Source organism: Fragaria vesca, linkage group LG4, assembly GCF_000184155.1.
Source record: "Fragaria vesca subsp. vesca linkage group LG4, FraVesHawaii_1.0, whole genome shotgun sequence".
NCBI lineage: Eukaryota > Viridiplantae > Streptophyta > Magnoliopsida > Rosales > Rosaceae > Fragaria > Fragaria vesca.
In genome coordinates, this window is record NC_020494.1 from 4,890,404 (window position 1) to 4,904,518 (window position 14,115).

General features: G+C 37.3%; 2 protein-coding genes and 1 pseudogene across 2 annotated transcripts; 2 read left to right on the top strand and 1 right to left on the bottom strand.

Annotated features, from left to right (window-relative positions):
• Positions 1 to 1,539: 1,539 nt before the first annotated feature.
• Positions 1,540 to 2,439, top strand: LOC101314274. Its single transcript, XM_004297889.1, has 2 exons — positions 1,540 to 1,934; positions 2,353 to 2,439. The coding sequence occupies exons 1-2, from the start codon at positions 1,650 to 1,652 to the stop codon at positions 2,437 to 2,439; spliced, it is 372 nt and encodes a 123-aa protein (XP_004297937.1). The 5' UTR covers positions 1,540 to 1,649.
• A 782-nt stretch (positions 2,440 to 3,221) lies between these two features.
• On the top strand, positions 3,222 to 7,935 carry LOC101309922 (mediator of RNA polymerase II transcription subunit 8-like). Its single transcript, XM_004296492.1, has 10 exons — positions 3,222 to 3,777; positions 3,873 to 4,056; positions 4,318 to 4,425; positions 4,528 to 4,592; positions 5,322 to 5,609; positions 5,811 to 5,867; positions 6,090 to 6,296; positions 6,560 to 6,613; positions 7,338 to 7,398; positions 7,510 to 7,935. The coding sequence occupies exons 1-10, from the start codon at positions 3,319 to 3,321 to the stop codon at positions 7,707 to 7,709; spliced, it is 1,683 nt and encodes a 560-aa protein (XP_004296540.1). The 5' UTR covers positions 3,222 to 3,318; the 3' UTR covers positions 7,710 to 7,935.
• A 3,229-nt stretch (positions 7,936 to 11,164) lies between these two features.
• Positions 11,165 to 11,605, bottom strand: LOC101314560 (annotated as a pseudogene).
• Positions 11,606 to 14,115: the final 2,510 nt, after the last annotated feature.

Below are 14,115 nucleotides of genomic sequence, written 5' to 3' on the forward strand. Positions count from 1 at the left end.
AACACAGTGTGTAGATCATTCATGCAAAGTTTCATCAAATTTGAAGATCATTTGGGTACCGAATTAGATTAAATAAATCAACATAACAAAAGTTGTCCAAACAGAACCGTTCGTGTGAATTACGATTATGGAAGCTCAAATGATCTTCAAATTTGATGAAACTTTGCAGGAATGATCTACACACTGTGTTTTAGACATTGTACGGTTGAGATGTGAAAATACGACCTGAAAGTGAACGAAATAAGGAGTCTTGCACTTTAATCTCAAAACGGGATCCCACCTTGGAAGGGAACTGTGTGTGTATATATATATATATATATATATATATAATGACAAAGAGGTAGGTACATGAGTTAGTAGATGTCTTATTGATTAGTTTTGTTGTATATAGTCATGAGATATATGGATACGTACTCTTGAAGACTGAATGCCCAAGTTTATTTCTTCATCCATGATCGATTTGGAGATGACATGCATGCATTTTTTGAGTAATTAAGGAAGAATGATAAGTAGATTGAAAATATGTCCATACGTCACAGTGTAATCACATAACCAATCAGGTTAACTATAGTAAGGAAATCAACCTAGAATCCCTTGACGAACAAGGAAATTAAACCATATGGATGGAAGTATCTTAATCCAGAAGGTTAACCAAATAACCATGGTGAGTAACACAACCAGACAATAGATCTAGAGGTGAGTAACCGTAGTTGTTATGGTCTGTATGTGGTTCATCTATATATAGCTAGACTATAGTTCGATTCAGATCGATGTAAATTAACTCCATACATATATGTCAATTTAGGAATACTTGATCTACTTATTCTCTATCAAACTAGTCCGCGTATCAAATTGAGTCCACTTAATTATAATGTATTGGTGCGCACCAATATACCGTAGTAGCTAAAACTTCACGTACAAATGAATTGAAGAAGAAGATTACTAGTGACTAGCTAGACTTCACTTTGCAGTAGTCACTCTTGTAAGTTTGCAACTTTGCATCAATCATGCCTGCAGCATGTCTCTTCAGTCTTCAGTTCACTGCAACTGGGGAACGTACATGAATAATGTTTGGAACGTTCAGTCCATGCATGTTTCTGATGAAGTACATACAGGCATACAGGCATATATTGCATGTTTCTGTGTATTCATCTTTTTATTCATTTTTTTTCTTTTCAATAAATTATCCTCGTTTCATCCAGGTTTAAAGAAAAAAAAACATACAGCCATACATTGGCCTGATGGAATACTTGTTTTGCTCTTTTGGCGAAAGAATCGTCAACTCTATCTATTCACAAATGATATATTAGAAAGGATCTAATTTTGAATTGAGTAATAATACCTCATTTTATTTTCACTCCTGGAATCTCAGAGTCGGGCCTAGCTTGTTGTCGCTTCACTGGGACCTTTCTAGCTCCTTGGTTCCACTTTCCTTTGTGATCATTTATGCATGTGTGTGTTGCTATGGAAGACAGACCATTATTGCAGACAGTAGTACGAATTTAGGGGGTAAAACAGAGGCCGGCCAATATTAAAGAAGAGTGCAAGGATAGGTAGTAGAATGGTGGGGGTAGAATAAGTGCGAACCAGTAGAATTGAACGACATTATATCATCTCTAGCAGCTAGTTATCTGGTTCTGAAATTTTTTATGGCTAGTTTTACTGCTACGTTTTCGTATCTGAGGGTCGCATGCGATGGCCTTGGATGCAATGCCTTGATCCAGGGACGGTATTTTACTTGCCTCGACTGCTCCATTCCCGGCGGACCTAACAGTTTCGATCTCTGCATCTCCTGCCATTTGAACCGAAACTACTCTCACCTCCACACCACTTTTGTGGAAAAGCACGTCTCTGCGTTTCCGGCTGCAAATTACCGACTAGCAGCGTTTGCAACGGTGCCCCAACCGGCGGCGAAACTGAATTACAACAATGAGGTGAAAAATGTTATCAATTCTGGTGGTGGTCTGGGATTAACTAACAAGTTCATTTGCAGGCTCGCTCAATATCCAACACTAATACAACTTTTTATGCAGCCTGCTGGCACAGAGTCTCGATCTTCTAATTAAGTTGATTTGTACTCATAAATTGGTACTCAGACATGTAGTTTTGGCTTCATAGATTGCGTACATGCGATGATGCCACTACTTGATTTGCAGTTCTCAACTGGTTATCAAATATAAGTTGTGATTAGTTAGGTTTTAAAAGTACTATTGTACACCAATATATGGCATGGTTCAAGCTAGCGAGCAAACCGGGAATCACTGTGAAATTTTGTTTGTGTATGTGTGTGTAACAGTAGTTCTCGATCTCATTCATTATTTGATGGGTAATGTACGTATTCTTATACTTCAGGGAGTAGCAACGAAGGGAGTAGAAGCAGTCAATACCGGTTCTACCATTCCACATGTAACAGATGATGTCTGCTGCAGCATTATGTGATACCTGCTAGCTAGATCACTGGATCGATATGTACATGTTATAGCTAGTTTTCCTCCCAAGCTTAATTCGAACATGCATTAGAATAATATGCTTGCATCTTGGATTAATACATGGCGGTCGATCGAGAGAATAAGGATTGTACGTGGTATGTTTCATTGGTGTTGTGTTTGTTAATTGGCATGGTTAATTTACTAATGTTAATTTGCTAGCTTACATGTAATGAAACACATCTGCAATGTTCAGTAGAGATCGTTCGAATTCTTGTCAAGCTTATATATAGTGAGCTGCGCGCCATATATATTACAGGCTTTATAACAAAATTATCCATTCTCTTTTTCGATCAGAATGAGCTACGAAATCAATTGCATTGATCACTAGTAGAAATGGTAGTTGCATGCTGCAAGAGAGTAAGCAAAACTCAAAGGAATTGCTGTCACAATCTTGAGCAACAAAAAGAAACCAGTCAGCCACCATCAGATTCACTAGAATCGTTAGTCGCAACCACAAGAGCACGTAGGCAAAATCTGTGAGAAATTAAAGAGGAATGTAATATAATGTTTTTAGCTAATGTGTCATCAAATAGACAGGGCTGTTCAAAACTAATAATCTGTCGTCTAGAAACCGTTATTGATGTACAACTAGTATATCAAAAAAAATTTACTAAAGAAACATTTATCATCAAAATTTTTCCTAGTAGTAGATCATCATCCACAAAAACGTAAGATAATCCATTTGAGATGACAAATGCCAGAACAGCTCATAATCTAGTCGCACAAAAAAAAAAAAAAAAAATAAAATAACGATTAACCCAATTCAAAAGCCCAATTCTATCGTCTGTAAATTTCTCTCTGGCTCCGTCGTTGAGATTGACGAGCAAGAATGGCAGCCATGGAAGCCGCGCTCCTGAACCAACCTCCTCCGCAGCCGCAACAACCGCAACCCGCGGCGGTGGAGAAGCTAAACGACGCCGTAGTGTCGCAGCTGAACCTCAGGTCCGTCAAGGACCGAGCCACAAACCTGTTCAAGAACATCACCCGCATCCTCGAAGATCTCGACGGCCACGCTCGCACCAACACCACTCCCAAATGGCCTTACCTCCTCAGCCAGTACTCCATGGTCAACCTCGAGCTCCTCAACATCGTCGAGGAAATCAAAAAGGTCTCCAAGGCCTTCGTCGTCTACCCCAAAAATGTGAACGCCGAGAACGCCGTCGTTTTACCGGTGATGCTCTCGTCCAAGCTCTTGCCGGAGATGGAGGTCGAGGACGACGCCAAGAGAGAGCAGTTGCTTCTAGGGCTGCAGAGCCTCCCAGTCTCGACCCAAATTGACAGGCTGAAAGTAAATTAGATGACTTCAGACTTTGCTTGTTTTGTTTACGGTGTATACTTTCGATTCCGTAATTATTAAAGCTGAGGATGGTTGATTTGGTTCAGGCTAGGATTGATATGATCGCGGCTGCTTGTGAGAGTGCTGAGAAAGTGTTGGCTGACACTCGGAAAGCCTACTGCATTGGAACTCGGCAAAACATTCCTGTTGTTCCGACGCTAGATAAAGCTCAGGCAGCGAAAATTCAAGAGCAGGAGAATCTACTCCGAGCTGCTGTTAATTACGGGGAAGGTAATGCACTAACAAGTCACTTTGCTTTGACTATTTTCTAACTATAACTGATTTTCAATGTGCAATTTCTCTCTTAAATGACCTGACTTTAGTGATTTTGGTAGCTCGGTTTCGTTCATTTCCCTTATTTTGGGTTCATTGATATTCTGAAATGCAATGCTATTAGTTGTTATGCTTTCTCATGCTGTTGCTCCTTTTACGGATACATTACACAGAGTAGTATGGTCATAAATTCGTATATCCATTTTTGAATGCGTGCAGCTTTACGGTTACCGGCAGACCAAAGGCAGAATCCACCTGCACTTCCGATGCATCTGGTAGATGTGCTCAGTGGAGGAGATGGTGTACAAGCATTTCCTGAAGCATCTGGTAATATTGAGTTACTGTTTGTTCAAGGCTTCAAGCATAGATTAGCGTCGAGGTTTAGGTGATACTGCATTCGTTTTTGGCTGACTGTAACTAACTTTCCAGGTATGTACTTGAAGAATACTCCTGTATCATCAAGTAACTTGTCTGGCCAGAGCCCGTTGATGCAGGTTAGAATTATTCGATCATAGACTTCTTAAAAGGCTGTAATTGTGAATTTAAATCCTCAATTCTTATTTGAAATTAGTGTGGCAAGCTTATCAAAGTATGTTGACGACTACATCATTAGGTTGTGCATTCATTTCTTGTAAAAAGAACATTATTTTCATCCTTATAGCTCTGTTTACATTTATAAGTTGCAGAAAAGGGGTTTGTCAGGACCTGGAACTCTGTTTCTTTTCCTTTCGTCTTCCCTCCCAACATTCATTCTGGCCATCGCTTTTACAAAAGTCCCCATGGTCCTCAAAGTTTATCAAGTTCAATAACATTTTCCATAAAAGCGCTTTGCCTTTTCTCAAGGCTTTCTACTTTGGTTTTTGCGTGCGAAGTCAGTTGTAAGGGCTTTTAAATTGTTATGACTGCAATGATTTTACTATATTCAGTTTTGTTTTTGATTTTGGTCTACCCAAACTGAGTTTGATGGTGGCGTAATGATTGATCCTAGTTGATTTTGTACCGTTCTTTAGTAGCAGGTTGACAAGCAAACTTGTTAATTTCATCAGCTTCATAGCTGATCATTTACTTCAATTTCCCTTCCACTATATACATACTAACTTGAATCAAGTTGAGTTGGGTCCACCTCAAACCTAAGTGGTGAACTGAATTCACCTGTAATAGAATATATCGTAGCTGTAATAGAGTTGCATTAAGTAGATATCACCTGACAAAATCAAAAGCAGGTTCCTGGATCACAACTTATGGGAAGATCAGCTGCATCTCCTGGTGGCACAAGTATTACAAACTTCGATAACACAACATCTCCATTACCATATGCCAACTCTCCAAGGTCTAATACAAACATTATGAATACGCCATCTCCTCAACAACAAAACCAGCAACAGAAGCAGCAACTACAGCAGCAGCAACAGCAGCAGCAGCAGCAGAAGTTGATGCAATTACCTCAGCATCAACAGCAACTCCTGGCCCAGCAACAATTTAGGCAATCTACAATGCAAGGACTTGGACAAGTAAGGTTTAGCCTATATACTGTTTTGCAGCTTACGAAGTTAAAAGTGATTGAATTTGGCAAAATTATGAATTAGGATCCAATGCTTTTTCTTCTTTATTTATTTATTTATTTTTTTTACTTTTCTCCTCTTTCACTTGCTAGATCAATTTCATCGCCATTCATTAAAACACAACTTTTGACTCTCACGTTGGTTTTGCAGAATCCACTGCAGCAGCTGCATGATTTGCAGGGACAGACTCATCAAAAGTTTCCATCGGTAAATTTGTTGCTTTGCTTCTTTTTTCTTGTACTTCTTTCAGGAGCCTGTTGGCCATGAACCTGTTATACATTTCTGTTACTCTATCTCCCTCCCTCTCACTCCTCCACTTCCCTTTCTTGTTATAGTTACATGCATTTGACTGAGAGAGAAGACCTTTTGTTAGTTACTGCAATTCTCTATATTCTTGGTTGTACTAATAAATTTTGGTTATTGATCTAGTTACAAGGACAACATCAAATGCAATTTTCTCCATCAATGGGACACCAACAATTTCAGGGTAGGCAGTTGCCTTCTGGACATGTTCCACATGGCATTGGTCAAAACCAACTTAATCCAGGAAGTCAAATGAATCGCCATCTTAGCCAGTTTTCTGGTGCTGCTAATAGTGCATTGTTTAATGCTGCTCAGACAACACCAAATCAAATGGTTAGATAATTTTTCTATTCATTGTTCTAGTTTTTATCTATTTCATCAACTGTAATTTCTCAATGCATTACGGTGCAAAGTGGATGTTAGATTCTATTGCCCGTTTTTCCCCATAAGTCCATTAGTACTGTGCTTGGATTCCAAAATATAGTATAATGTTAGCAAAACTCGAGTGTTATTGTTTGTTTCCTTTTCTGGAAAATGATGTCTTCTATCCTCTTTTGAGTCACTGTCTTATTGGTCTTTAATTCTTTCTGTTCCAGATACCAAACATGTCAGCAACCATGTCTTCACAATCACTTCTGCCACGAATGCAGGTACTGCCAATATGGTATCCTTTGCTTTGCCTTGGTGAATTAGTTAGAAAAATATGGGTGAATTGTTAGGGTTAAATGCCTTTGAGCATTGAATGAGATGCTCTTGAATTTTGGATTTTAAAAATCAGGTTTCAGACTAGAAGAGGGCCTCTAGGATTAGGAACCAGTCTCCTAAAAAAGTAGAAACTGTTCTAATCACTTCATTCCGAGCATATTCTAGTGACGGACCGTAGAACAACATCATGTTCGAAATTCTGGGATTTGGAACCAAAGTCTCCTAAGAAAGTAGAGAACATTCTATCACTTCAGTCCAAGTCATATTTTGGTGACGGACCAAAGGACAACGTCTTGTTTGAAATTCTGGTCTTAAGTTCTAAGTTGCTAATTACATTCTAGTTGACGATACGATATATGCTTTGCCTCTTCGCTGCTGAAGGACACCAACCTACAAGTTTATCACTCTGAAACTTATACCATACCATGTGCAAGTTTTTGGAGTCTTCATGGGCTTTTATTGATCTAATTAAATCACAACAACAAGACAGAAGTTACCATTTTGTGACTTTTGAGCCTGTGACCTTTTCACTTGGCATGTTCATTATATCTTTTCCGCTAATGTGTAACTTAATGATGGCTGTTTCATTTTAATGATCTGAATTGCATCATGTATTTGACAATCACTGATAGTATGACGACTAAATGCCAATTTGATCTTTTGCCACAGTTTGAATTGCCTGGCAACAATCCCCAGAGAAATCATGCTTCCCAGATTTTGACCGACCAAAGTATGATATAAATCCTTTCTCTATCTTATGTAGGTTACTACATATGCAACTCTTGTTCCTGTATTGCTAAGAATGTACAGCGTTTATATATTGTTGGCTGTTTGCCTGTAGTGTTTAATATGGGAGCCACAAATACTGGTGGCATGATGCCCTTACAACAGCAGCAGCAACAGCAACATGGTTCACAAGGTGCATTTGGTAACATGACGCAAAATGCTCAGAATCTCCAATCTAATATGGTACAACTTCAGGGCACAACACAGAATCATCCCAATTTTTCCCAACAGAGACAGCAAAACCAACAGCAGTAGAACCAATTTAACTTGTTTGTGCCATATGTGGTCTTAAAAACAGTCCAATCACTTGATGTATGTTCTGGGGTTATAACGGCTAGACCCTGGCAGAGATGCTTATGAACATTCGAGGTAAACATATGTACATAATTCTAACTTAGTTAGTGGGTAAAACTTCTGTTTGATTTTAAGCCAATCTCTTCAAATATCTAGTCATTCGGCAGGAACTGTTTCCTCCGTGTCTCTCCGACATAGTGGTGCTTCTTCCTTTCCAATAAGGTGAATCTGGAATGTACATGGATTAGTCTGTACATTTCGTTTGTCAGTTTCATTTTGTTTCTTTAGAATCACATGCTAATTAGGACTGATTCTTGAGAAGTCATTCCATGGTTATTTGTCTGCTGCCCGGAAGCTAAACAAAGTTGAAAAGGAGAATCGAACAAAGAAGGAACTTGACGCGGCCAGGAGACATCGACAAAGGCAAGTTAATTAGGGTTTAGTTTGGTAGAGTAAACAGCAATTCAATTAAGGTTTAGATTAGATCAAGAGCTTAAATATCATGAAACTGACGTAAATTCACAATCTCCTCAGTCACTTTGGAATAGTGGGATCCGTAAGGATGTTAGTTTTCCAAATTGCGAGTTTAATTGGGCATTATCACATAATTACGGTATAGAATTAGGTTTTAGTATCAGAGAGTAGCACTTTCCAGGTTTGGAGGGAACCAAATATGCCAACCATCAAAATTTGGTGGTCATGATGACCAACCAATCACATCTCTCTCTCTCTCTCCTTGTCTCTTGTCTCTCTCTCGCTCTCTCCCTGTCTCTTCTCTCTCTCTCTCTCTGTGGCAGTGTTTGATTGGATGGTCTGCTTGACCAGTAAAAGCTGCTGGTTGGCAAATCTGCATCCGGTTTGGAGCGGGTCATTAGGGAAATCAGAACAGGGTACTTTCACTCTTTTAGTCACCCATCAAATTAAGGTCTTGGTCTTCTTGTCTTGGAGACTTGGACTGTGTCTTGGTCACCTATGGGAGTAACCGAGTCTTGATCTTATGTGTTTAACCCTTTGTGTGAACCAACTAAGAAGAACATATGAAAAGTCTATATTTGCAAAATGCATAAAAAGTCTGTCCTTGTGTGAATTCACTTGCTAGTAAACATTCACAAAAAAACAAAATTTAAGTCATTAAAAGATAAAATTCAAGTTACTGAAAAAAAAAAAATATAGTGTGTGAATTTAATTTGAGGTATATAGATTTCACAACTCTTTCCATATTGCGAGTTTAATTGAGCGTTATATAAAATTAGATTTTAGTATCAGAAAGTAGCACTTTCCAGAGGACGACCATATCATGATTTTGACTTGGAGGTTTGGAGCGGGTCATTAGGGAAATCAGAAGAGGATACTTTCACTCTTTCAGTCCCCGGAACCGTGCTGGATAGTCACCCATCAAATTAAGGTCTTGGTCTTCTTGTCTTGAAGTAATTATGGTGTCTAGCTTGGAGACTTGGACTGTGTCTTGGTCACCTTTGGGAGTAACCGAGTCTTGATCTTATGTGTTTAACCCTTTGTGTGAACCAACTAAGAAGAACATATGAAAAGTCTATATTTGCAAAATGCATGAAAAGTCTGTCCTCGTATGAATTCGCTTGCTAGTAAACATTACGTTTTTACATTTATATTGTATTACCACATTGGCGTACAGATATTTGAACGGCGTAAATTGTTATTTTTCCTTGAAAAACATGGCAAATTGGCCATAATGATGCTTTGCCAAAATAATCATTTTGAATGTTCAAGTCTAGAGATCATACATAATTGCGATGATTCAAGATGAGCTTGCAAGAGGAAGAATTGTGATTGAATCTAAGAGGGGGTTTCCGTGATTATTAGTATTTTGGCGGTCAATATCCTACTTAAAAGATTAGATACGTAAGAATTAATTAAGTCTGAATATGTGAAGATTTAGAGTTTGTTTTGTTAGGGTTTCTTAGCTAGTTTTGTTTCACGGCAATCTATCGATCACCAATCACTTTTTATGAATGTGGATACTACTCATTATGATAAAATACACATGAAGTTGTGTCCTTGCAACCATTGTTGATTGAAGTTATGATATCATAGGTAAATTAAACACATGTGTATTCAAAATATCATTTCCCTTGACCTCATCGGCCTCCTCATCGCAATGAGGACATTTTAACGGCACACATGAGATGTATGTCATAAATGACTATATTTTAAAGAGAAATTTTAAATACACACCCCTAATATCTTAATACACACCCTTTACTTAATACACCACCTATCAAGTTTTTCATTTTAGTATAATACTTAATACACATCCCAAACTGCCTAAAATACCCTTAATTTATGAAATATTCCATTATTTAATATAATTAATATATATTTACTATTTGGTACCTCTTTTTACATATTTATGTTGTCTAATTTTTGTTAGAAATTTTTGGTTATCATCATTCAATTTATAATCAAATGATTATTGTTATATCCCAACTCCAAATCACCAATATAAGTTTTCAAAATTCACAAACTAGTAGAATTGTAAAAGTACAGTAGCTATTAAACATATATAACTAGTTATTCGATAAAACATGTCATGATAAATATGCATTACTTGACAACATGATCTGCAAGATCAAACTAAAGCTGATACAGATAAAAAAATTAAAAATTAAAAATTAAAAAATAAAAAATAATAAAAAGAAGAAAAAAGACAACCCAAATGAATTGTGGAGAAGAGTTGGGGTTATGAGAGAATACGTGTTTTCGATGATTTTAGGGTAGAATATGTTGAAAAGAATACTTCTAGCGGGATTTTTATTTATTTTTTTAATAATAGATGTTTATTTTGGTCATTTAGCTTACCTATAAAATCTCAATACAAACATAAAATAATAGAGATGTGTATTAAGAGATTAGGGGTGTGTATTTAAAATTTCTCTATTTTAAAACACATACTAAATGTGTACCACAAAATAAAAGATATGAATTTTTATAATGTCGATTGTTTAACCTTTGGATGCTGCTAAATGTACCCAGCAAATTACAATATAAACCCAGCAAAACAATTTTATTTGAAAAGACAATTCTATTCTCATGCGAAAAGACATTAACAGTCATGCTAATTAAGATAATAACAAAACAACCATAAAATAGAAGTGGCTCTTGAACTCAACAATCTAAATCTACACATCATCAAATACATTCTGCATTCGAGCAAACCCAAACCCTACACGACTTGAAAGCAGTCTTGAGACTCTTGATGAACGATATATTAATTTTTAATTTTTATTGAAAATTCGTTGAAGAAAATTCTTCCCAAAGCTTGTTCTTCAATTTCTCGTTCTTCACTTGAGAAAGAAATTGTTTTTTTTTTTTTTGTGTAAGTACTTCGTCCTGCAATTGGCCAAAATCATCAGTACGGACAAATCAAATAGCTAAACCACTTAGCCATGTTCAAACATAAGGACACCAACTCTTGTAATACTATCTGTACTTACATTCTCTTCAATGTAGTTCAGGCAACCATCATTTGGCACAAAAGCAGCAATTCTTTTTTTTTTTTTTTTTTGAATAAGCTGGACTCGAGCACACTTTCTAATGGCAGAGTTAGGCTGCTTAGCTTCAAAACCACTGCACCAATTACCATACAGAGTTAGATACAATCTACTGTTGAAGTATACCTCATAGGAACATTAACAAGTTAAAGTGATTATCCTTACATTTTCTCAAGAAAGTACAATGCCTTTAGCATGGGAAGATCCAGCAAATGGCTTCTTCCACTCGTTTCCAAGATGAGACTTCTTGTACGACTTGTCAGCCCACCTTTGCCTCCTGTGGTGGTTCTTCAGCTTGCGGGCAGCTCCCATACCACGTGTCTTCCTCATGATGACTGAGCGAGAAGAGAGTCGGCGGAGAAGGTCTGAAACAAAGAGCTGCGGAGGCGCAAAGAGACGATATGAGGAAAAACCCTGAAGAAGAAATTAGGTTTGAGTTTTGCTGGGTTTAATAAAGAAGGGTATTATTGGAAAGTTACTGGGTGTATTTAGAGATTCTATAATCTTGCTGGGTGTAAATAGTTTATTAGGTCTACATAGAAATTTATTGGATACATCTAACAGCACCCAAGTTTAATTTAAATTTAAAAAGGGTTGCCTAGTAACTGAAATAAGCTATATGCTGAAGTAAAAATAAATATGATCATAGAAACAATTGACAGCTAGCTTAGTCGTGTGTTAAGCATAACTCAAAATTCATAAGTCACAAGTGATAACTTTCTCTTTTTTGTGGTCGAAATAAATCATAGTTTATTGACCAATGATTTGTTACAAGATAAAATGTTGTATTAATTTTCTCTGCTTGTACCCTTCTACAGCTATATTATAAATAGACGAAACACTTGGAGATCTTCCACATACTGACATAAATCTGCAAACTGAGACAGATCAAGTTTGAGAGAATGGGAGACATGAAAGAAATTCGTGATGCTGCTTTAGCTTATTACTATAATCTGTCTAAAGAGCAACAGCATGAGGTGTATACCTTTTTTCAAGCAATGGATAAAGATGGCGACGGAGCGATAACCATCGAGGAGTTCGAGCAGATTCTCACTCTCTTTTCCCGCGACTATGTCAATCGCTTGTTCCGGGCGATAGATAAAAATGGCGATGGTGTTTTGGATTTTGAGGAAGCTATCACCTTTTACTATGTTCTCTGTACTTATAGGATGGTCAATTGCGATGGATGCAAAGATTCTCTTCTAACGGGACTGTACTTCACTTGTGTCGACTGCTTCGATCATAACCAAACTACCACTTTTGATCTTTGCATCTCCTGCTACCGCACCCGCAACTACGTTCACGAACACTGCAACTTTGTGGACAACTATGCCTTGCTGCGTACCAGGGCTGCTTATATCAATCACGTATCAACAGACCAGGTCCAGGTGATTTATCAATTCAACTCTTTTGCATGGATTAATTAAATATTGAGAGAAATAACTATGTTTCAACCATCATATAATTTACATCCAACGACGTCATTTGTGCATCTATAAGTACTGAGTATGAAATTCATTGAGTATCTGAACTATTTCTACTCTCATATGTAGATTTGATGATGATTTTAATTTTATAGCAAAATATATATTAATGATTTACTCGCTTTGATCAAGTTACAATTGTTATCAAACGTTAAATTTTAACATTCACGTCAACTGTTTTTATTTTGGGTTATTTTCACTATTAATTCTCAATAATCTTTTTTATTTGTGCAGCGAACAAGTTCAGAAAAGTCGGTTGATGACTGTCAAGTTCCTCGATCAAAATCTAAAAAAGTAAGCTTGTTCTCTGATTGTTTCTTTCTGCCTTTTGCTTTTAACATTCTGATAAAAATAATGAATCTCATTGCATAACGTCAATATTACGTTGTTGACTACTAAGATAAATGCTAATTTTAACACGACAACAATAATTAATAACGAAACGAGAGCCGCTGTGAGGACATGTTTTGAAACGGTTTAGTGTTTAGTACCTATATTTTGAGATTGATATCTTGGTATAGTGAGATTTTTTTTTTAAAGTGTTGTACTATATTTATTGTCATGTTTGAACAATCTAATTTTTCATTTTGTCCATCCTCGATCAACTGATTGTTCTAATATTTTGTTGGTGATTCTTACTTCAGCGAGCAGCTTTGAAAGCCATCAATACCAGTATTGATATTGGAAATACGGTGGGAAACGTTGTTGCTGACACGACCCACCCCGAATTTCACCCTGAAACCCAGAGTAAGTCGTGCGGGGACCACCTCCAAGGAAAATTTACTGAAAAGATTAAGAAAATCTCCCTTGCAGATGGACAACCCTAACTCGAAAATTTCATATTACACTCTTAATTCAACACTTCCGAACCTCACATAATATACAATAATCCCAAAGTATTCAGAGCTACGAAACACAAGCGGAAGCAAGAAAACACGAGTAGGTTGAACAGGTAACCTACTGGCGAAAACTGGCAGAAATGCGGGTGACTATGCCTCGTCTCCTACTAGATTCAACCCGAACTCTGCAGACTGGGCAATTTAAAACGAAGGGCCCAGGGGAAAACATTTAATAACGTTAGAGTGAGTGGACAAAAATAAAATAATAAATAAAATATTTATGTTTCCCCAAATTAATTTCTAAGGAAAAATCGAATGCATGCCGCAAGCGATAAAACTTTTATCCCATAAAATATCGAGCCTCTCAGACTCTATAATATATGTATGTATTTACACTCGTCCATACTCCCTATATAAATTCATGGGTCTATATAGGGCTACTACGCTCGCGTCCAACGCTCACGTCACGCCTTAATGCGGTGCTACACTACGCCATCAAGGTGGACAGACGGGTGTA

Bases quoted from the DNA above. Each gene is read 5' to 3' on its own strand.
- LOC101314274 (XM_004297889.1), top strand. From the start codon at position 1,650: ATGGCTAGTTTTACTGCTACGTTTTCGTATCTGAGGGTCGCATGCGAT. The intron at 1,935-2,352 runs GTGAAAAATGTT...CTTATACTTCAG, and splicing joins AACTGAATTACAACAATGAG to GGAGTAGCAACGAAGGGAGT.
- LOC101309922 (XM_004296492.1), top strand. From the start codon at position 3,319: ATGGCAGCCATGGAAGCCGCGCTCCTGAACCAACCTCCTCCGCAGCCG. The intron at 4,593-5,321 runs GTTAGAATTATT...AATCAAAAGCAG, and splicing joins GCCAGAGCCCGTTGATGCAG to GTTCCTGGATCACAACTTAT. The intron at 7,399-7,509 runs GTATGATATAAA...GTTTGCCTGTAG, and splicing joins CCAGATTTTGACCGACCAAA to TGTTTAATATGGGAGCCACA.